The 24,173-nt window shown below is 41.3% G+C and overlaps 1 protein-coding gene and 1 long non-coding RNA gene across 4 annotated transcripts in view; one reads left to right on the top strand and one right to left on the bottom strand.

Annotated features, from left to right (window-relative positions):
- LOC132910747 (protein 60A) overlaps positions 1–19,267 on the bottom strand; it is a 41,618-nt gene extending 22,351 nt beyond the window's left edge. The window contains exons 1-2 of one of the 2 annotated variants that reach the window (XM_060966707.1): positions 17,864–19,267; positions 652–838 (exon numbers count right to left, since the gene is read on the bottom strand). In XM_060966707.1, the coding sequence (XP_060822690.1) occupies positions 652–838; positions 17,864–18,317 (641 nt within the window). In that variant the 5' untranslated portion in view covers positions 18,318–19,267. The remainder of the gene's footprint in view (positions 1–651; positions 839–17,863) is intronic. The other variant, XM_060966706.1, reaches the window with a different exon arrangement.
- Positions 1–24,173, top strand: part of LOC132910773 (uncharacterized) — a 48,809-nt gene that overhangs the window by 23,576 nt on the left and 1,060 nt on the right. Inside the window, exons 1-2 of one of the 2 annotated variants that reach the window (XR_009658849.1) lie at positions 21,004–21,986; positions 22,050–22,267. This is a non-coding gene — a long non-coding RNA (uncharacterized LOC132910773). Of the gene's footprint in view, positions 1–21,003; positions 21,987–22,049; positions 22,268–24,173 lie in introns of those variants that run through there. The other variant, XR_009658848.1, reaches the window with a different exon arrangement.

Genomic DNA, 24,173 nt, shown 5'->3' with positions numbered 1-24,173 from the left:
GCTTTGGTCGAAAAGAATTCTATTTATGTATAAAACGGATTTTAATTGAAAACGTATCAGGAAATATTACTCGAGCGGGAAAATTAGAATTGCGAAAGTAATTTTAAGAGTACTGTGTTTCAGCATTAATGCTCTCGTTCCATCTACATTTAACACATACTCTGCAAGATATATAGTAAATACGATCAAGGATGAGCTCTCTACTATAAACTACGTTTTACTCTGAAGAAAACCGCCTCTAAAAATTTATCGCCACTGGCATTAGGTATATTCCTATGAAATTCTCGCTAAATCGCACTAAACGAATTAATTTAACGTTTTCACTTCTTGCGTGGAAAGTTAGAATCTTCAGAGCAAATACGTCGTCTGATTTCTTATCGAAGAAACTAATAAGAAAATTAATAATACAATTTGCCGACTGCTTTTTCGACTCAATAAGACTTTCTAAACTATCAGAACAAAGATCCGGACGACCGTGGCAACTGTTACGATAAGAGTCCCGTATATCTTGGCTCTTAAAGAGTTAAAAAGAGCCACATACTTAAAGGACATCTCGTATAATCCTCGCTGAAAGCGGATTATCCCTAACTTTGAACTGACAGCCCGAGTAAATCGCGCCACATGCAAACAAGCCCCTTTTACAAGACTCACCCGTCTTCGGTTCTCAAGACCCGGTAGGCTGTGATCATGTACGATCCGCGATTCCTCCGATTCTTCACGTCCATGCTGCGATAGAGCCTGAGCTCTGCACTGATTATGTGTTCCCCCGGTGGTACCTCGGAGACGTCAAACCATAGCCTTTTGCCGCGCTCATGCCTCACTCCCGGAACATGATGATCTGCAGATCGAGAAAAAGCGTCTCATTAACCGATAACGACCGAGCGAATCTGACGAAACGAAACGTAAACGTGGATTTACGACGGGATTGTCGAATGGCAATTAGCTGGTTCACCCGGGGTAAAGCGCTTTTACTCATTATCCTTCGGCCGGATACCGATAGCTGAGATAACTTTTGTAAACATCCTTTCGACGATTCCCTTCGTAAAAGCGTCCATCGTTGGATCTTAAGAAAAAAGAGATTTTTTTTATCGTTCACGATGTTAGGAAACGATAATACGATGGTGTTATGCATCGGTATAGGTGTGTAATGGGACCGTGAACCGCGAGAAAAGGGAAATAAATAAAGCGCATAGTTACTTATCGTAGGTACGTAACATCGAAATGGCTGGAAAGCGAAGAATGGTAGAAGGGTACTTAGATTTACAATACTTGCGGGGAATAGTAACGGCGAATAACGCTATACTGCCTATTAAGCTAACGCTTTCGCTCCTGTGGACACTCTCCATGTACTAGAGACTACTTTGGTCATAAAGAGCACACTTTTTTTTTAAATATAACTGTTAACGTAGTTTGTACATATATTGCATTATAAGAATTAGAATCTAAAATATCGTCGAAACTGTTAATTGTAGCGGAAAATGTTTCGAACGAACGTTAAATGAACAGGAGGAGTATAATTTTCTCTGATTAGATTCTTTATTAGTTAACTCGTATAAAAGCCAAATATGTATTAATTATAAAAATTGCTTCTTTACAAATTCCTATAGTGCATGTATAAATTAAAGTATTCCTATATTTTATACCAACGATTACTATAGTTGCAAACTTTTCTCTCGCCTAATATAAAATTGGAATATTATGTTCGTAATGTTTAATTATTATAAATATTCGTTTTTTTAAATATTCTTAGTAAAATAGAAAATCATATCTTCGATACGGTACATACGTTTCGTTGCTTTTCTTCTGCGCAACTACCTCGCTTAAAAGTAATTACCCTCCTATTTCGAGGTAGGCCTTTTCTCCTTATCTTCTCTGTTCAACCACGAGAGGTAAAACTTTAGAAAACAGCAGAAAAGGTAAAATGCCGATAATCTCTGTAAACTGAGTAACCTGTTCGTTTACGATAAATTTCGAACCGTAGCGCCGACCCAAACTTGTCTTCCCTAATTGTCTACCTAGACATTGTCTAAATTCCTTTACAACCGTTCCATTCTCCGAATATCGGTCTTCAATGCACCTTTGGAAATATATCGTTGCTGTCGTACACGTTCCTTGACGAAGCATAGCAGAACTAACAAAAGCAACGAACAGTCAACAAATATTTTTATTATAAAATCGATTTGCTCCGTCGTACAAGAAATGTAAGATTCAAAATCAAAACGTAGCTTCGATATAAGCTTCTCCGTTTTTTTTTCCAAATCCGCATTATTAAACTCTCGCTATCGTAAAAATTACCATTCCGATATTAGCTTCTCGCAAGCACAGTAGGAAAGATTAAAATTCCACTCGATCATTCATACAACGTAACAACACGCGTAAAACGTAACCTGTTACTTGCGATCTAGATTGCGAAACCCTTAATTAATATCCTGCCGAGAACAAAAACAAGAAAAGAACGAAAAAGATCGAGAGAAAGCGACTAAAAGAGAAGAGGAGGAGAACAGAGTCGGATATAGCACGACTCGGCTTCGCAACGAGGCTCGGTCAGCCGGTAGGAAAAAAGAGTATCGTTCCAAGTAGCGATTCGACTTTCAGCAAACATCGATCAACCAGGTTCCAGCAAAGCCCCCGACCCGCCAGCAGCCAACGGTAATTCCATCGTTCACGCTAAACTGGTTGCAAATCAATTTTCCCCGAAACAACGAACCGAGCTCGTCCCAGTCACATCTTAATCCCCGAGCGATCCTCCGTGGTCTGGTTGGCGGTACGGCCTCGAAACGGGGATCGGCAGATCGTCGAAATGTGGACGAAGAAGAGGAAGAGGGCGGATGACCAGTGCACAGGCAGCAGGCAGCCTATAGCCGACACCGATAACCGGCTATCCTCGTTCCGGCACGAGATCGATAAGGGAATCGTTACCTCCGTAAATGAGAGGCCCCCAGAACGAGCCGTGGACAATTCGCAGCGTGAAATCGTCCTTTTTTCTACCGCCAAAGCGAGCGCCTCGAACAGAGAGCAAAAGGGAAGCCAGCAGTAGGTACCCTTCCTCCGCTATGGTTGGAGGACTGTGGCCCTTAAGTAATGCCTAATGTTTCTCCCGAGGAGGCCGACTCACGGGAGGTGGGGGACTAGAACGAGGAGCACAAGCGAACGAGAAAGCCGAAAAGAAGAGAGGAGGGAACGATGGGCAGAGAGGGGAAGGGGGAGGGGAGGGCATAAAAATTTGTTTTGTTTTTCTCTTCGGACGGTCGCATTCCAACGGCACCTGATTGCCGCGAGCCGAGCTGGACCCCTCGGCTCTCGGGGTGGTCCCGAATAGCTTGGGACCATCCTGGACCGCTCCACGACCGACTGGACTTTTGTTTTTTACCCCACCAACCACCTCTTTCTCTTCTACGTCTTCGGTCCTCCTCCGACAGAGTCCTCTCTTGTACACCTACAAATACTCTTCTCCTCTTCGTCTTCTCGTCTTCTCCAACTCTAATCACTCTCTCGAAAGGCCTCTCTCCTCTCCTCTTCTCGCATCTTCTCGCATCTTGTCTCTCGTTCCTCCGCGCCTAACATACACGCGAGAACTTGGAAAGAGAAAGAGAGAGGACGGACTAAAACGGACTAAACGAACTCAGGGTCCCTCTTTTCACATAGGAACGCTTCTTGTTCGTTCTTGCGATATTTTCCTGGAAATATCCGTGGGCCGTTTCTCGGAGATCCGTCGTTTCGCGGGCTGATCGACGATGAGTCGATCCACCCGTTCTATGCTCAGTTCGACAACTTTCGACCACGAGTCCGGCTGGATTATTAGTTCGCAGTAACGCAGCGACCGGATGCTCCTTTCGGATCATTCGAACACATCGACCGTGGGAATACCGGCTCTTCCTCTGTGCGCTCTGCCGCCGCGCTGCGTTTAAAGGCTTACGCATAGCTTGCATAATTGTGCTCCGATCGATCGACACAGTGGAAGATGCAAATCACGACGGTTTAATCGATTTAGAAAGCTTCGACAAGCAACGAATTCATCTTTGCTCGATGTGTCAGATTTATATGAAACTTAGCTTTGGCTACTCCAGAGAGAATCTTAAAACGTTAAATGCCAGTGTCCTTTTTCTGGAATTTTTATAGATTTCTAGAAATTTTTATTGCCTTAGGATTCCAGCAAAATAGGTTTGCATTGAACGTTACGATATTGACAACTCGGACAACGCAGCTGGTCACTCTTACTACGGTGTCTAATTGGAACATTTTAAACGATGCAGTCAAACTCATCGGACTTAAGGAATTAGAAATTCACGAATGTACAAGATTTCGCGAATTTTTCAAAGATCCTCGTACAAATTCCATAACTTGCGTGCGATTAAATAAGAAAGATTTCATCAAACGTAAGAGCTCCGCTCTGTAATGTCACGAACCTTCCTCTCCTCGTTATCGCGTCAACCGTAAACGGTTAAGACGGTCACGAAGCATCGCCTTAAACCTACATCTTCAGAGTTTATTCCTAAATCTTGCGTTTGTTTCCTCGCAAAAGTATTCGCTTTTTACAAATACAAATCTCCAGAAGAAACTAAAAAACGCGTACAAACCGACAGTGCTATTTTTCTGTTTTCTTAAGCCGTTGACAATTCTTCAGCGAAAAACGAGATCTAATGGAAAATATTTCAAAGCACCGCCTCGTAAACCCCATAACCTGCGTGAAATCTCATCGGGACAATTTCACCAACTCGGAAAGGAGTTAAAGAGCCGACACAGAGGAACGAAGTATAGTACGAACAAATGGAGGCACGAAGAGGAAACCGAAACTCAACAGCCGTCGCACACGTCGCGTCGGGCCTAATCATTAGTCTAACTACGAACAGAGGGAACGGTGCTCGCGGCATTCGCCACTTTTACACAGTGCGCAGAAAGAACGAACGATCCATCCATCTCGTTCTGGCATGTTTCTCCTCCTTCCTCTTTCCCCTCTTCGTCTTCTTCTTCTTCTTCTTCTACTTCTGCTTCTTCTTCACCGGACCTCCCTTCTTCCTCTTGTCTGGCCTGTTGAAGGAGCCGCCCTCGGCGGAAGATAGATAGATAGGGAGAGAAAGAGGTCCTGGGAAAGAAAGAAGCAAAAGGAGCAGCCAGGATGAGCCAGGGCACCCAAGTTGAGACATTTTTACCTGCCCGCGGCTTCACGTGGGGAGAGATATTGACTCGTCTTCCCCGTTCGACTATCCACGCGATTTGGCGGAACAGAGAGGGCAGATGGGGAAACTTTGTATAATATATGGGCCGCACCGCGACTCCGCACGTACGTGTGAGCACACGCCTACAAAATTCGTCCAGATGCACGTACCCCGAAAGGATCGGCCTACAGCGGCCCATAAATCGGACGATACTTTTTAGGGGAGTACGCGATTCCCTCTCTGACAAATGGAAAGATCATGAGGACTAATTATACGAGCAATTAATATTAGCTCGTCCTCTACGCGATGTCGGGTTTCTTAAATAAACGTTCAGCTCTTATTTGTTAATACATTTTTTTAATGGAACTTTCGTTCGGAGGTTTGAATAATTTGTAAAACAACGGTAGAGCAACTATGTTTCCATCGACAATGTATCGCGATCTGCGCGCTTTTCCCAAATTATAAGCTAAATAGAAATCGATAAAAGGAGACGAGCGATCATGCAACGATCTACTCTTAAAACACACTGTACTTTTTCTGTTTTTATACTGTTTCGCGACATAGAGCAGCCCGTTAGATGAATAAATAAATTAAAATAGAACGAAACTTGTTACGCTTGTAATCAAAATTTATTTAATAATTTAATAGACAGTTTTTTCAAAACTCTGAATAAGGTAAAAGACAGCCGCTTGCTTGCGAGATGATCATGTGTTTCAACTTTCTATAATTACGTGCTTCTGTGGGGAAAAAATATTGGACATTAACGATTTTGTTTGACAAGTAGAATGGACAAATGCTTTCGTAAAACTGAATTATGCGATTGACTTCGAATCTCGATTCGCTGTGAAATTTACGGCGACTTGCGGCGAAAAACGAAAATTATTGAGTCGCGTAGAGTATGTAAATTCTCTTTTCAGAAAAATCAATTAGATGTGGTATTAAAATACGCAGGGAGAAATTTATGAAATTATTTATGAGACGTTCCTTTCGCAACGGATACTAAGTTCGACTGGACATGTAATGATGTTTCTAGTTTGGTCCGTCTGTCAATAAATTAGCATCTCATAGACCATCGTACAAAAAGGCCAAGAACAAACAGCCTCTAAAAAATGATGGCAAAACATATTTCTCTAAATATCGATGACTTTGTAATCGTCACGAGAACTGCAGGTTTATTCTAAACTGAAGGACAAACATTTAAACATTCCAAAAGAAAAATATATATATATAATTATATAATTATTTAACAATATATATTTAATAATTATATAACATTTATTTCCAATGTTATAAATATATATGATCGCGTGATGTCTCGTTAAAAGAAATTAAGTCATCGTAGAACACCATTATAGCCTCTTTTTAATACTTGCAAATTTACGTAATTTTTACGTTTACGTGTTGCTTTTTCTTGCGTTTTGCACATGTCGAATTGACACAATGAACAAACGAGGGTGAATTCGATCGTACTTTAAAGAGCGGCAGAATTTCGGACGATCCTGCCATCCCGTGCAAAACTCCTGGTAACTGGACCTACCGATACAGTAGCAAGTTCCATTCAGATTGATTTTTTTCCACGAACGATTCTAACTCGATTGGCCGTTAGTAACGCGTACGTGTAACAAACAATACGGGAACGAACATGAACGAGGATAAAACAAGTATAAACCAGAAAACCGACGTACGATGGAAAGAGAGACGGGACGAGAAGAGATTCTATAAAGGGGGTAAGGGGGCTAGCAATGGCAATCAATTAAGACTCGCTGGGCGTCGTATAACGTAATAACGCGTTTTAATTTATGCTGGTTTTTATCGGACGCCCGGAGTTCCCAGTACTGGGTTGGGTACATATGTCGAATAAGTTATGGTTATGGGTATCAATTTATATGCATGCCGCATATCGCGTCGAAGAGCCTAGAACGTTTCTCACCGCGAGCCACGGCATGAGACGTCTCGGAGATAAAGCAGGAGGGACAGATAAGCGTGAAAGAGAAAGAGGGACCAACAACTTTCCGAGAACTGTTCGACCGCGCTTCTTCTGCCACCCTCGCGAACGGACGCGACTCCTCCATAGGACCTCGAAACAGATCTGAGACCGATCTCAGCCTCGAAATCACAGAACACCTTGTCTTTTATCCACATCGAACCGAACACCGATCTTTCCAATGCAAAAATTTCTATCGCGATTTTACTTACAGATCCGCGTTCAATTTTGAATTATCGTCTTACTCGAGCAACTACGCTTTCGCTTCGTTATGGCAGTCTCTTGGAGACTGTAGACGAGAGATTAGAATTAAGTTTGTGCAATTTTGCTTATATCTGCAAGGTGAGATTTTAATTCTTCAGGGAGTTAGTTAGATGTTGATACTTGAGAGTCGTACGTAGATTTGTCGTCGTTTTGGACTTCGCCGTTTGTTCGAATTCTCTTCCGTTTCGATGAAATGAGTTTTGCAGCGAGGGAAGTTGGAGGAATTTTTGAAGCTTTCGACGAGAGTTATTTTTGTGGAACTCAATGCTCGAAAACTATATATAGATGCGACATCATTTTAATTTTGCTGTTTGCTTGAGTTCCTTCTCGTTCCAATCTAGTGCGTAATGGTAGTTAACGGGCTTAGGAAATACAGATTTTCAGCTCTTGCTGCAAGCATTGCTTTTGGAAAAATTAATGTTCAACAGCTACGTATATGTAGATTCAATGCTATTTCGAACTACGCTGTTTAAATTCCTTTTACAGCTCTTCCGAACAGTATGAATTAGTATCAACAATTTTATTGATTCCAAGCGAGTAAATAAATCTTATATCGTAATCAACTTGAGAATTGTTCGGAGTTTTTGAAAGGGTTGTTTTCGGAGAAACTGATGTTTGAAAATTATATGCAAATTTATCGCAATTTTGGACATTCGTTTCAATTATTTCTATGAATTCATCGCGAAAAAGACACCTTTCAATCTTTTTCTCGGTATAATTTTATTTGATGAATGGCAATTGAATTGGTTCTTAGATCTACATAGAAGAAATTCTTCTTCTCTGACAGTAATGTTTCTCGAGAACTCACTTAGTTGCAATTCGAGTCTCTATCGTATTCTCTGAAACATATTGAAACTGTAAATGTTTTCTTCTATGGATTTTATGCCTGAGCGATCATCATTTCGAAAATGATTTACAGAAAAACATTATTTCCTCAAACATCTCGCAATTTCCTCTCGGGCTCTGTGCTTCTTTTTCGAACTGTCATAATAAATTTTACCAATCGATTACGATCGTTTGAGAGGACAAACAAAATTGTTTCAAATTCTCAATAAATATCTCGATCGTAGATTTTCGTAAAATTTCATCGTCAAACTCGATCATTCTTTAACTTGGCGATTTTTCAAATTTTAACTATTCCTTTTTACTTCGGATATTCGTATCGGTTATACGTATTTGTTACTCGACGAATCAAATCCCAAGTCCTTGAAAAAGTTCCTATTCTTCTTGCACTTAGTTCTCAGGAATTCATTTATTCGCGGTGAATGGACTTTTCGCTGTACTTCCTCAGACATGTTAGAATTATGGATTATCTTCGCGTCTCTGCCAGCGAGGGGCAACGTTTTTCTTTCTCCTCTTCAATTTATTCTATCACCGCGATTTGATGAATTGCACTTGCTAAGAATTCTAATTTCCTCGTCAGACCTCTTCTTTATTGAACATTAGTTTTCAAGCATCCCGGATGCGTGTTAGAATTTTAGATATTTCCTTCTTCTTCCTGCTATTTCGATATATTCTTCCTCTCTGCGATTCAACAAACTTCGCTCGCTGTTGGCAAAATATTTCAGCTTCATAAAACAGCTTCCTCTTCTTATCCCTGCTGTTTTTATTCAACGAACTTTAGTTTTTGTTTTCCGTATCGTATTTCCTGAAAATTTACGAGAATTACGCTCCAGGGTACTCAGTTTCCAAGAAACCTATCAAACGTTGAAATTTTTAGATGCGTTACTCGGAGAACTACAACTATATCTTCTTAAAAGCTTCGTACAAAACACACAGCAATTGAAATTGTCTCGACCTATCGAATGGCTTTTTTCTCTTCGATGTGAGAAAGATAAACGCGAGGCTTCGATTCCGCTTTACATTCTTCCTTTTCGTCTGCGTCAGCTAGAGCGAGGAAACTTCTTATTCTACCCAGTAATCATTTCTCCATTTCAGCGCGTCAATCTTTTCGCAATTCTTTAAAAACCCTTCAAAAATTCTTGGAAGGATGCAGCATAATTCCTCGGGATGAACGCGAGGTGGCGAAGCGTGAAGAACGCCATTCGATGGATTAATGTTTATCGCGCTAGATCAGGCGTGCGTATCCGTTGTGTACTATAAAACAATTTCTACGGAATTTTCGTGCGAATACCAGCTATGCAAAACTATCAATTTCCCAGCCTTCCGCGTTTATCTCGTCGCTTTATTCATACGACCTCGAACTCGAGCGAACGCTCGCATGTAAACTCGTTCGTATTTGCATCTTGATGTGCACCGAGCCTGCAGGGGGAAGGTCAGGTAACGAAGATCCAACATCGGCGATGATCATCGGTCCCACCTCTCCCCGTTCAGACTACAATTTCGTCACTTTCGCGTTTTATGCCTTTATTCTACGAACTCGTTTTAAAAAAAGTCTTCCTCGAACCGCACGGCCTCCGGCAACTGTCCGCATAAATTTGCACGATCGGGAAACTTGCAAAACCGACTCGTCCCGCGCGCGAATGCTTCGCTTCCTGCGTGTGTCAATTAGCACAACAAGCTCGCCGCTCGTCTAATGAGCGCGAATCGAAGAAATAACAACGCGTTCGCTTTTGCAAATTGCTCGTGTAACAGATCGAGCGCGGTTTTTACAGTTTACGTTAAATCGTTGCATCGTGTGCCGGAGGTAATTTCTCTTCTCTTTTTCTTTTTTTTTTTTTTTTTTTTTTTAAATTCATCGTAGATCGAAAGCCAGCTTAGATCGAATTACATTCAAATTGGATTATTTATCGTCTTTACTTATGTATTTATCGCGCACAATGATAAAATATATAATATATAAATACGATACGAGCATATTTCTCTGGGCAATTAAATAAATTTTCAAGCAGATAAAATATAAAAAAAAAAAGAGGAGGAAAAAACGCGCCAATCTCTCAGCCACTTTTCTGATACGACACAGTCATTTTCCTAATTTGCATGTTAATTACAAAATTCCTTCCGTTCCTAATTATCATATCAGATTTCTATCAATCCGCCAACGAAGAACCGCTCGTTCAGCGTATCGTTTTCTCGTCAATAACTAACAGTTCGAATTTTCATCGGCTAGGCGCCAATGAAAATTATTCGTTGTACGAACAAACGGAAACATCGACCAAATACCACAGCCACATGTGTTCAACGTATAAAGACGAATAAATAAGACAATAAATCGCGATAACCGAAGCGATAATTTCCATATTTCTTTCTTATTACGAACAGCGGCTCTCCCATTGATATTTTCAGTTACGAACACGGTTAACAGTTTCGGTGGATTATGTCCCAGGTAAAATCTTATCTCTCCGAGAATCTTCTTCGCGACAGGCGAATGAAACATCGCCTTTTCTCAACCGTATATTCCCTAACCTTCCCCTTAGGTAGAACCGTAGAGGAAAACGTAATACGGCGTGAAAGTGCTTTAGCTTGGTGGCTGAAAATATTGGAAACGAGATGCAGAAAGATACGATTGATTTCTTTTGATCTAAGGCCGGTGGAAATTTTTGCATACAACCGTTCTGAATAATTATACAGGAGTATCGTTTCCGCTCGTAACATTATAGAATATAAAAATGCGAAGTGATCGGAGAAATCTTTTTACGAACAAACAGCCAACGAGATAGAGTTAAGTGACGCAAGCACGTAACAGTTTCTTCGTATATTTCGGTTCTATAAATAAGATAGCATCCTTCCGTATCGCATGAATCTACAAAGAACAGTAGAGTTTAACAGCATCGGAGCATTAATTAATAGATACGTCTCATTTACAGTTACTCCGACGAGTATCTCACTTTACATATTCCGCTAATCCTTTAGGCCATCGTAATTAAAGCGTGTTTCCAAGAGAATAGCGTTTCGTTAGAAACGCTTAACCGGTTGAAATATTTGAACCTAATAACTCGATAAAATCCGGCGTTACGCGTACGATAACAATTAAATCAAACGATTAAATCCTGACTATATCTTCGCGCGTGACCAGCGTGTATCTACTCGCGTGTTCGGCAGGCGATTTCCGCGAGGCGCGTCCTTAAATTTCACGGAAAGGGGACGAAATTGCATCGAAGAAAGGCTGAATTCCGAGAAATACCTGTCCTTCATTCATTCACTCGTCACAAATTACCATTCTCCTTCCACTCGTGTCACGATCGTCGAACGCGGAACAATTTACGATACCACCGTGTGCCGTCTTTCGGGAAAGGAGCTGCTCTCCTCCGAGGTAGGGAATTCCCCTTTGCGAGGTTCGTTGAACCGAATATGTCAGACTGCGAGATTTATCCCGTATGAATAATTTACTGCCAACGCGGACAGTGATATCTCTCGATGTCGAGCTAACGCAACGATTTCTAAACGGTTTTATCTGCATTTAAGTATAATTAACGATCTCCTTTTTTAATAATTCTAGGTTAAAGTATGAATTTTTATTTGGATATGGTTACCCATCTATTTGGGTAATCGTCGTCGTCGTTTCAGCGATAGTGATCGATGGTATTCTGAAAGGCAATTATGTTATTGTCAGTGATCTCTTTGAATAATCGAGCGGTACGATCTGCGTCTTAATTTGGACATAGAGTCGCCGGTATTTCTGGAATAATCGTAAATTAAGTACAGATTTAAATGGAAATATAGTTCGCTTCTTCGAATAACAGTAATCACGTTTTATAGAAGTATATAAGATATGATTGATCCATTCTTCGAATGATTACGAACCGAGATGCGAGTCTCGATTTAAATACCTATGGCAATTAACGATACGATGATAATAATCGTACATCGAAGGACAAGTAGCGTTTTAGTTTTTAGAATTAATAATTCGTTTTTATGGTCACGAGCCAGAATACGCGAGCTATCGTTCGAGAGTAACTAGTAATTTCTTTCTGATGATTATAACTCTGAACTGAAATCCTTATGTGGCTGCGTAACATTAAACAGTTCAACGCTTTCAAGGGATAAGAATGAATAAGTATCCCGTAACAAACTAAATCTATCTTCGCTGGAAAATAAAAATTTCCTAATGGAAAATTAATCCAGAACAAGGTAGAATATTATATACGTTTAAATATATAAATTTTCTCACCATTCGAACCGCTCACTCCGTGATTTAATCAATCTCGATAAAGTATTTATATAACGTTGCATCGAGAAGGAGCTGAGACAACGTTGAAACGACGTGGACGGGTATCGTGTATGAAAATTCGAGGTTTAAATTGGGCGCAGGATGGCCCGGTCCCCTAATAAAAGCGGACCAGAAACGTGGCAATTTCACGCGTTAGCCTCGATTGACTCGGATCGTTTTCGTGATCACGAATCTGCTACAACCGGCCTGACGTCCCCTCGTCCGATTTCACACATCGGGAACGTGTTCGCGGTGTCCTTGTAATTTATCTTCTTCGAACTTTCTAGAAGAATTCACGATACTGAACGTATAAGCAACGATAGGAGAGGAGAGAGGTGACGGCGACCAAATGAAACGGCGACGAAAAGAGATTCCGGCCGAGTAGAAAGTTCTATGATGAGGCACATTTGCATAAGTCGATAGCAACGAAAGTGGAAACCGCCTGGCTCTTCTTATCCCCACTGTTTTTCCACAACATCCGCACCGATTTCGATCACCCGAACGCGCGTGACATAACCGAAGAGTTATGTCCGGGACTTGGTCGAAGAATTCACAATGGGCGGTCTGCGTGAACGGTTAGCTGTTGGGACCTTACGGGAAATATCTCCTCGAATAGAAAGTTCCAGCCGGCCGTTCCGGCTTTCCGTAATCCTTGAAATTTCAAGATTTCGATAGCAACAATCGTCGATCCTTGCCAATCGCTGTTCTTTCACGTCGTTGCCAATTGTTCGGGTAGGTCCAAGCTTCCGTCGAAGCATCGTTGAGTCGTAGGTTGATCACAAGTTCGCTCAAGTTATTCGTATTCTTGTCGTTTGCGGTGTGTTTGTTACACGAATAGTTGACACGCATTTCGTTGCTGATTAAGTATATTGTTCCTTGACATTGTCGCTGATTGTTCGAGCAGGTACAAATTCCAATCGGCATTCTTGGGTTGTAGGCTGCTCACGAATTCATCGGAGTATAGAGTGAGATGTTTCAGATATTGGTTGTTCGTTGTTACAGATTTTATCGCTGATTAAGTAATATATTATTTCTTGACACCGTCGCTGATCGTTCGAGTATTATTCTTACATCCACTTTGAAAAAAAGATTCGTCAGTGATATTTTTAAATAGATATGATGAAACTTATTTTCAAATCTCGCATTGTTGAATAAGAAAATTATATTTCCGAAATTCTTTGGAAATATGTATTTTCATAAATACCTAGTCAAATATGTATATAATTTGAGCAATTGACAAGGTGCTAAATAAAAAAAGCCGATCCTTTCGGTACCTTAGAGACGCAGATCTTGTGATGATAAAGTCTAGAAATGAATTCCAATCGATCCAGTTAATCGAGTCGATAATTCTCCGATTATCTCACGCGCGAGAAGCTTTCTTTTTCAAAAGTCTTTCTAAAAATACCTATTCAAATATAATCTGTTCGATTTAAAATTTTCCCCATATCTTCTATTTAACAACTGAATTCTTCGTCATGATTTTGTAATTTAATTTCCGATGGACGAGTATAAATTTGATCAAGACCGAGATTTCACGCCTCGTTCGCAGCTTTCAAACGTAATTTGAAATTTCTTCGGCAGGTGTTTGTCATGCTTTTTAACTCGATGTGCCTTATTTAAAGCAGAACGAAGCGAAGGAAATGTTTTATCGGATACGACATCAATTTTCGAATCTTTTCATCAATCGGTCGTACATAAATTTGTCAATTTATCTCGGAAGAATCCTGTAACGCTTAATGAAATTCCTGACGCTGAACGTGTTTTCTTAACTCGTAGCTTGTGAAATTATACTGTTTTTCGCGTGACGTCACGGCTTCGTAGAAATCGATATGCCTTCAAATTTTATTATGTTCTTCGACTCTCGATGAATATGCATGCGGAAGCACAGATTTGCGCGAAACAGGTTCGCGTCTGAAACGCGACAACAAGAGAACGCAAACAGAGGATTCGACCAATGGAAATCCATTTCTTTCTTTTTCCTTCTGACTTCGATTAACATAAATAACCCGTATATGAAAATCAATGTTATCGGACTACTTTTAATATCTATTTTTAGGCAACGAACTGACGCCGCTCGATGTTCTATTTTTAAGATCTCCGGCAAATCCGAGATATAAATTTGAATTCTGCATACCTTATCGCGTACTCGGTCAGTGATGTATAATTTTGGATAAAATTGAACTAATAATTAAATAGGAAAAATTGTCGCAAAATCGTAATTAAATATATTGCATTAGTCATCAGGTAGAAAAAATTACAGCTGGTTACGCGGACTGTTCGGATGAAAATGATCGATATTCAAACGTTACACGCGCTATACTGATTAGTAATAAAATACACAAGTGAAAATATCCTTTCAATGGCAATTTAGATATATGATAAAATCCACGCGCATTTTTCAGTTTACGTACACGCGGCATGGATCAATTTACTATTCCTTGGCGGATATTATGGGACGAGAACCCACAGAACAACCACGGAAATCGGTGTTCTACTTTTAAACTGGTAGGATCTAGTCGTAATATATCGTAACCTAACAGGATACCGATGATAATCGCTATAATTTCTCTTACATTTCTTTCGTTCGATTCTACGTTTCGCGTTACGACAACGGAGAACGATTATTTACTCGATTAACTGGTATTTTGCATATTTTAAAAGATAACGACGAATGTGGACTTTTGTAAGATTTACACGATTCTAGAAAGTGATTAATCACTGGATTGCACGTACTTATGCACTAAATATATGTCACAGCATGCAAATAAAGTACGTGACATATGAAGATGTAATATATGAACGTACGTACAAAGAAATATGTCGAAGTATGGAAAAAATGTGTGAGATACGCAACGAGTGTATGGAAGATTGGAAAGTGAAGTATTACAGTAATAAGATTCTTTGTTATTTGCACGTTACGTTAAATTGTAAACGTTTCTCAGTCCCGATTAATCGGTGACTTCGATCGGTTAAAATTAACATAACGAAAGCATATTGTACGACTTCTATTTGCCTCTTGGCAAATTCATCTACTATTTCAAATTTCAGATTCGCGATACAGTTTTGGAATTTCTCTTCGAAAACGTGTCCCATTTCGGCATCGTTCTTAGTTCGATACTACTAGCGATATGATACATCTGATTTACTAGACCTCTCTCGATATTATTTAATAATCGTGTGGAATATCGTTAATAAAACTCGATATAGGATACAAAGCGTAGAATATTTAGCTACACACAATATGTTCTCACTATAGGTTTCTTCAAAAGTTCGCTATAAATAATGTTCAATTTTAGAAAATACGACGAAAGCACGCGAAGCATGTAGTGTACTTTAAAGTACAATATTCTTATCGCAGAAGCATATAACGATAAATACATATGAAACTTATCTCGCGAAATGTGAAAATTAAGACCTTCTAGAGATAAAACATTTTTTATCCAGATTTTACGAATTTTCTGTATAAATATGCATTTGCATACGTATAAATATTCACATTAAGTGGTAATAATCATTGTATTCATATTCTCATCATAAATCGCGTCAAATGTAATCTACATAACGAATAAAGAAATATACTTTTGTACGTAACTGCAAAGGATTAAAACGCGATGAAACGGGCCATCGGTTCTATCGGATGGATCAATTTTTTGACGAATCAAGGACTTTTAATCCATTCGCTGTTTCAGTAACAAGATAATTTTTTACGTTTCTCGTCGAACGAGATTTCTCGTTCCTTTCAACATCGTGTAAGACTGTGGAAAATTACCGAAATCCCAAGCGTTTTTTAACGAAAATCAACCGTAGCCAACACGTTGAGAAACCGAACGAGTCTTTGGATAATCGCGATCAGGTTGTTCGCTGGACGATATTCGAGAACCAGCAGAGGATCTGCCAAAGTCACCGAAGAAACGCTAGACGAGCATTCCTTGCCGCAGAATGCTCACACCCACGAGAACTGCTTCTAAACCGGTAGAATCCAGTTGGTAAAGCGATTTATAATCCCGAAGTAAACTCATACAGTGTGTTAATTATATCGATCGGTGGTGAAAAGATTTTTTAAGCATCTCTGAATTCTAAATCCGTCGATTAAAGAACCAGTTCTCGCGCCAATTCCACCATTTCTCGCTTTTCCACCGTTGATTCTTCCTTTCGTCGAAGCCACGGTTTCGCGACCAAAGCTTTTCAACGTGAAATTTAAAATTAGCAAAGAATAATTAATTTTATCTCGTCCGATAATGAAATGAGTACGATCGGCATACTTTTAAGGCGAAGTTAACGGTACAAAAATAAGGAAACTAATCAGAGATAATCTACTTAGGTAAATTGCAAGGTAGTTAGCAAGTTAACGTTATTCTTTGTGTTTCTTTTATTCACGTTTTCTCTTAATCTCCTTCGACGCTGAGTTTCCAAATATACCTCAGGTGTCATGTATCCATTTTGAAAGATATAAAAAAGTAAATGCAAATTATCATCTTTGATACGTTTAATCGCGTCAATTGATAACATAAATTACATAAATTATATAAATTATCGCTGTTAATTTCAAGTTTAGCGAGATACGCATTGTGTTGTAACGAAACTTTTGCTCAATTACGCGGAACAACATTTTTTTATGAAATTAATTAGTAATTGGAAATTCGCTGACAACTTTACAACTTATAATCGCCGTAGATAAATTATTTGGCGCTGATATAGTAAGAAAATTAAATAGCACAGAGTCGAGCGAACAAAAAAGTTTCAAAGATACGGATACACGAGCATGTAAGTTGCGAGATACATGGCGTTATAAAAGATTAGACGAATACGGTAAATTATAGTAGGATTAGAAACGTAGCAGTCTAAACAAGGATTACGTCCCCGTAGAGGCTGCGTGAAATGAAAATCAGATCTCGACGGCAGCCTGCGCGGCACGCAAACTAGACGCATACCATCGGAAAACGCGTTCGCGGAACCTGTTAACCTCCGAGGCCGAGAGAAGAGAATTCATTCTGACTGATTCCAATGGATTCCGACAGTGGTTGGGGCACGCCATGAGAGACAAAAGAGACGTCATCCAGAATATCTCGAGCATTAGAACGACGACGTCGTCGCTGACGACAAATGTCGGCTCTCCTTCCGCCAAGCTCTTCCTACGTCCACGTACGCGTACTGTACGTACACGAGTACTTACATACGCAACGACTACGAGTAATAATGACGATCGAGCCGCGTAAACGCGATGACACAAACGAAAAGAAGCGTGTGCACGCACGCACACGGCACACAGGGAACAGTAGCGTATACGTACGTACAAATGTAAGTACGTATAGAGAGAGAAAGAGAGGAAAAGACAGAATAATGACTTACTGTGCGCGGCAAAGGTCATGATGACGTCGCTCTGGTCGATGGCCCTGAGATCCTGACCGGTGAGGTCGAACTCGCCGGCCCTACGTTGCTGCTCGCCGATCGGTTTCTCGTCTTCGTCCTCGCCGAGAGCATTCTTGTATATGTCCAAGAGAAACTTGGGCGCCGACCTCTTGACCTGCGGCGGCCTACCGGCCGTATTCCTTGGCCGATCCGGTAATCCAAGAAGATTCAATATCTCGTGTTCGACCTCGCGTTTCTCCCGTTGGCTGACCACTCTGTGGACGATAGTTTGGTCGAAACCGTTGTCGACGTAGAGGCCGCTCATCCTGTCTGCGGCGGCGGTGCTCGTCAGCCCGGCGAGGATCGTACCGAGGATCAGCAGGGGCGCGAGACGGCGCGGCGACATCTCAGCGCGTCTTTCCGCTCGAGACCGACACGGGCCGGAAGGCACCATTCTACCTCCCGCCGCTTCCACCACCACCTCCACCAGCACCACCTTCCCCTACGCCACCGCCTCCTCCTCCTCCTACGTCGGCGTTCGCACGACGACGACGTCGTCGTCGTCGTCGTCGTTCCTATCGAGCCACCAACGTGGACGCCGAGTGGGACCGCCGCCGAGGCGATCGAGCCGCGATCCAGATGCCGCGGAATCGATCGATCCTGATCGATCGATGTGTCCCCGGATCGCTATGCGACGACACCGCGCACTCTCCTTATATCTTCTTATATACCGCCTTATATCGTCTCGACGCGCCACTATACGAACCTCCAACTTACGGAATACCGTCAAACTTCTTTCGTTATCTTTTACCTCTTCTCCCTCTTATACCGTTACTTAGTACGATTTTTCTTCTCTTTCTTCGTTTCGATCACTCGGTCCAAGTCGTTCTTCGCTAAATTAATGAACGTAACGAAACAGACGACACGTTTATCCGTCTATTTAGTAGTTCGTCTCACGATATTCCCCGACCTCAACACTGATCGACTTTTCTCTTGCCACTGTTCAAAGTATACACGCGTAGAATCGCTCGATCCAACTCGATCCACTCGAAGCTTATCCGATCGTTGCGTTCCGTGCTTCCTCTCGCTACTGCGATCGAGGATCGATAAAAAGACACATAGTAGCGCGCACTTTGTCCGTGAAGCGATTTAAAAGATACACGGGGCGCATGTTCGCGAAACGCGCACACGGCTGATTCTCGAGACCGTCTCGGTGACCAACGGTGACCACTGCCGCTGACTCCCGCGATGCCAGTGCCAGTCTGTTTGTCTGGCCCGTGCCGTGCACCTCCTCGTCGTCGCTGCTCCTCCGCGAGGCCTCACCACCGCCTCCCAGGGCCGTACCGCTCCTCCGACAGAGCCACGCCTCGCTTTACCTTCCTCTCTGCCTTTGCCTGTGGCTCGCTCGCTCGCTAGCTCGCTCACTCGCGTCTCGCTTCGCCTCGTTTCGCCTCGCTTCGCTTCGCCTCGCCTCGCCTCGCCTCGCCGCGCCGCGCCGCGCCGCGCCTCGCCTCACCGCCACTCGCCGCAACTCGCCTCGCCTCGCTTCGACTCACCTCGCACTGCTTTTGCCTTGCCACGCCGCGCCGGTAGCCACGCGTACATACTGATCCTTTCCTCTTTTTCCGCCGTCCAGTTCGTTTCTTCGCTCGTTTCGATCTTCTCCGCGTTTCGTTTCTTTTCTCAACCCTCTTGTACCATTCCACCAATATCGATCGCGCTATCTTACGAATCACAAGTTTCAAGTTATCCACGCTGACGATTTCTAGTCTTAGCGTAGCTTGTATGTAGGTGTAATTTCTCTTTCTTAAACGGTAACACATTTGGTGGTGGGACAAACGAACTTCTGTAAGTGAATCTTGCGAGTTACAAGCTCTAGTCGATCGTTTTATTAAACGTGAAATTATAAGCTCTCGTAAAAGCTGGGTGTGCAACAAGAATCTATAAATCTACAGACTGTCACTATCGTTAATTCGCCGATATCGTCGGGATATTACGCGAAAAGGTCCCACCAGGTTTCTCTGCGTTTCTCTTCTCTGATTTTCCTTTTGTATCGTGGGATCACCGGATCGGAAACGAAGCGATCCGTTTAACCGAGTTTACGAACGGGATATCGCGGTAAAAGTCGTGAAAACGAAAACGAGTTTACCACGTCTTCGAACGAAGCGAAAAATTCAAAAATATAGCGAAATCCTGACGAACGCCGAACCTTGTACGACTAACTGGCAAAGTGTCACCGTACGCAACGATCGTCCTGGTATCGAGGTCCACTCGACGACTATTAAGTAACAGGACGAGGTTCGATCAGACGCGTGTGCGTGTAACACGTTAAATAAGAAAAGGGGAAAGTATCGGAGCATTCGATCGTTCTGTAAACCGCATGTCGTCTCGCGATAACGTTCGATATCCAAGAGAGAACGTATCGCCGTGACGGAGATGCTGGTGATAAAGAGAGCCGCGAAAATGAAGGATAGCCGATGGTAACGTGAAAATGTTCTGTTCACGATTAGATTGTTCGCCAAGCGTATACACGCGAGTGTATTACGGTGTTGCGTACAACGCTTGTCGCACGCCTAACGCGGCATTCATGGAATGTTGCATGTAATACCAGATGTTTGCAAGGTTCCGAAGAGGTTCGCGGACGCGTGTTACAATGTAACTATTACGTAATGGAAGGCTGATGTTGTTTGAACACGGAGAACGGCAGCCAACACTCAGCATTTAATCTAAGTATGTACGTACTTAAGTACGTACGTCCACGACGCGCAAAATTTCTGCAACCAGTCGCTTCGACACAACTCTGCGAGCATGCGACGATTGTAAATTTGATTTACTTTCACTGGGGATCGCTCGCGACCTTTTTGTGCGTGGCTCGATTGTTAAAAATATCAAATGCAAGGGAAAACACGGCAATGGAACGTGGGTTGGACGTTGATTATAACGAAACAAGAGATTTAAATAACTTCGAAAAATTGGACTTTAATTTACGGGTCTCTGGTAATAACCGTGCTATCTACTGTTTTAATTTGAATATATTTTTAACTGATCTTTTCCTTCCTTACTTTTTATTCTGTCGTTACATATATATATATAATATAAATTTTTAGCGATAAATTGGTCGTGGCAATTTCTGTAATCCAAAAACCAGTTCCTTTCTTTTTTCGATAGACGAACGAGTAACCGAAACGACGATTATGAAATGAAAACGCGTTTTGTTTAAACGATTGCGTAAAACGAAACGCATCTTGTTTAACGACACATCGATGTGTCGTTTAACGCACCAAAAAGAACGAATTCGTTGCTTTCACCGGACGAAATAAATTTCTTCGCTTCTTCTCAGATGGACGCGCAACTTTCGGAAGTGTAACGATCGCCGTTAAAAAAAAGAAAATAAGATTCCTCGTTCGAACTGTTCGAACAGATTCATATGTAATAGGGAAAGAGAGCAGCAACAGCGTCGAATTATATCCACTTTTCCTCGTTCGCTTTTACGATCACCACATACATAATCGTGAAACTGCCGAAGATAACTTTCCACTCGTATACCTACACGAAAAAAAAAGAAAAAGAAACGAAAGGAAAGAAAAAAGAAATAATATAAAACGAAAACCAAATGAAAGGCGGACATTGTACAAATTAAATATGTGTACAATAACCGATCGATAACACAAAAAGATACGAAGAAACGAAACGAACGATTCGCAATTCGTATAGGTTTTCGAGAGGAAACTTTTCTTCCGGACCGATCCACTGAATTTTCGAAGACATTTGCACGTCCCTGGGTCATAGAGATAGGACCGCCCCTGCCGAAGAAGTAGGCGGCGTTCACCAGCCCTGATCGTTGGTATTACTCGGCACTCTAACGTGGTGCCGGAGATCAGGGTTAGCGAAGAAACGGCATGCGATGGCGGCCGACCGAACCTGAACATTCTTCCACTTTTTCAACCCCCTGGATCTTTATCAGCTCGCCATCCAGACCAGTTGCGCCACAATTTCCGCCCGATAACCGCGCTGCACCGTAACCGTTGCCAATACTTTCCATCGGTGAAAACTGTCCTCCGTTTCCGGTCCGGGTAAGAACGCGTGCGTGAAGAATTTGCTTAAAAGCCTACGGATGTAACAGGTTGCACGACAAATAGAGCTTGCCTCGGTTAATGCACAACTACGCCGAAGAATCTGTTTACAGGCTGTTACAGGTAACACAGCAGTACGGTATGCAGCGGTTGACACGAAAGTTGGCCGTACGAGAAATTCCTTTCGAAGACGCGCGCCTCGATGGCATTCAACCTTTGGAGATATTTATTTTTGGAAACGCTTCGTGTTACTCGGTACCTCGATTTAGATAGCATGACAGATGAATTTGATATACCGCGATTTATTAGTTTCACGACACTGCCAACGAACGTACGTATTTGCGCCTCGTATTCCGTCATAAGATTTCCTGTTACTCGTGTCGATTTTGATCCAAGATCTCGTCGTACAGAAAATTAGATTTATGTACGATCACGTTTACGACAGATCTCGTTGGCGAGGATCACGGACGAATGATACGCGAAAATACGAAAGATAGTTAATGGAAAATACGCGAAGGTAGTATAATGGACTTTTTGAAAATCATCATTTTTTTTATTAAACACCGTAACGATGTTTACGACTGAAGTTGCATAAAAGGATAGATTTTCGAAAAATATAATTTATTTGATATCTGCTTTATTGACCGACGATTATTTACATACGTGTTTGAAAGAAAAATTGCTAATTTTTAGAACGTATTAACGTACGACTCGTAATACGAGAACAGGCGATGATTAGCTTTTAGCATAAATTTTTGACGTGTCTAGCTAAACAATTCGTTCTCCGTCATAAATTACCTACAACACGAAATCTATTACGTACATATTTCTATTCAATTTCTTGTTTATTAGACGAAACTGTACCTACGTTACATCGAATTATACGGCTATCATAAATCATCATGCAAAACGTTCTAAGTAGCTCGTAACTATATAATCACTAAAGCGCTACAAACATTTTTACAAAAGTTACAGCCCATAAAGTCAACAAGAAAACATTTGCACTTCTCGGGATAGGAAGACGAACAACTCGAAAGAATTCCACCTTACGAACCATCTGTCCCCTCGAGTGAATTTAAACGATCGAAAAAATCAGCGATCGCGAGTATCGTGTTCTCATAGAGAATTTTTAATAGAGGCACAGAAGAAAAAATAAGTCGCGTGTCATATTTATGCGCAACCGGCCATAAACGTAGAAGGGATCGGGGTGGGCGGACGACGGTGAAAGCGAATCGGAGACGGTAGTATCATTAATCTGCCAATAAAGCCAGCGCAAGGCTTACAATATCCAGTTTGTTGTAAGAGATATTTGTTTACTCGACACAATTTCTTCGGTTGGTAGACACTCGCAGTCTGACAAAACGAAATTAAAAAAGAAAGAGGAAAAAGGGAAGGTCCGATTTTGACTGTGTGTTTCAGCTTATAGAAGATACGTACATACAGATGTATGTATGTATACGTTTACTTGTACCACAAACTGTCTGTAACATTTTCGTGTTACACCTATCTAAATAGATTTTCTCGCCAGTGAATAATGCGCGAGCAAATAGAAATTTAGCGAGTATTTTTAAACTTGGTATCAAGAGATTTTATTTGTTTACTTCGAAACCACCCGTTCCTTTCTATCCAGACACGGCCTTACCGCGCTGCTCTAACGAGAAAGTGTAACTGTGATTTTTGTTGAAATGTCCAACAGTAACTGTGATTTTGTTCTGAAATCGTCGACCAAATCGTTGACGCACTAACGTTCGTTTCGTGAATCTTTCGCCAATGAATATCCATTAATAGAGATAACTTCATAAACGAATAACAATTGGAATTCGTTTGGCTCTTGCGAAACTTTTGATAAAATACATCGTTTCCCCTGTCGTGTCAAAGAAACAATTTTATAAACGTACGAAGTTTAAATAATTTATTAGTACGTATTTCTATCATCTACTCTTGTAAATAAATGATTACATTATTTTTCTTCTCTGGTATTCTACAAACACTGGATAGTAAGCATCTCACGAGGAGACGATCGAAATTAATTAACTTCAAAGACGAATTTATTAAGACTGGAAATATAATTGTTTCTCGCTTGTATTTGCTTATGATATATTTGTGAATATTAAATAAGATAGATATCGTGATATTTTACAACCACTGAGAAAAATAATCTGCATAATATCTTCTACTTCTCAGTACTTGAAATTGTACTTAAAGATAAACCAAATATATACACGCGTTTACGTATT

The sequence above is a fragment of the Bombus pascuorum genome, chromosome 9, assembly GCF_905332965.1.
Source record: "Bombus pascuorum chromosome 9, iyBomPasc1.1, whole genome shotgun sequence".
Taxonomy (NCBI): domain Eukaryota; kingdom Metazoa; phylum Arthropoda; class Insecta; order Hymenoptera; family Apidae; genus Bombus; species Bombus pascuorum.
The sequence above is the reverse complement of the archived record's forward strand: the minus strand, read 5'-3'. Positions and strand labels throughout refer to the sequence as shown.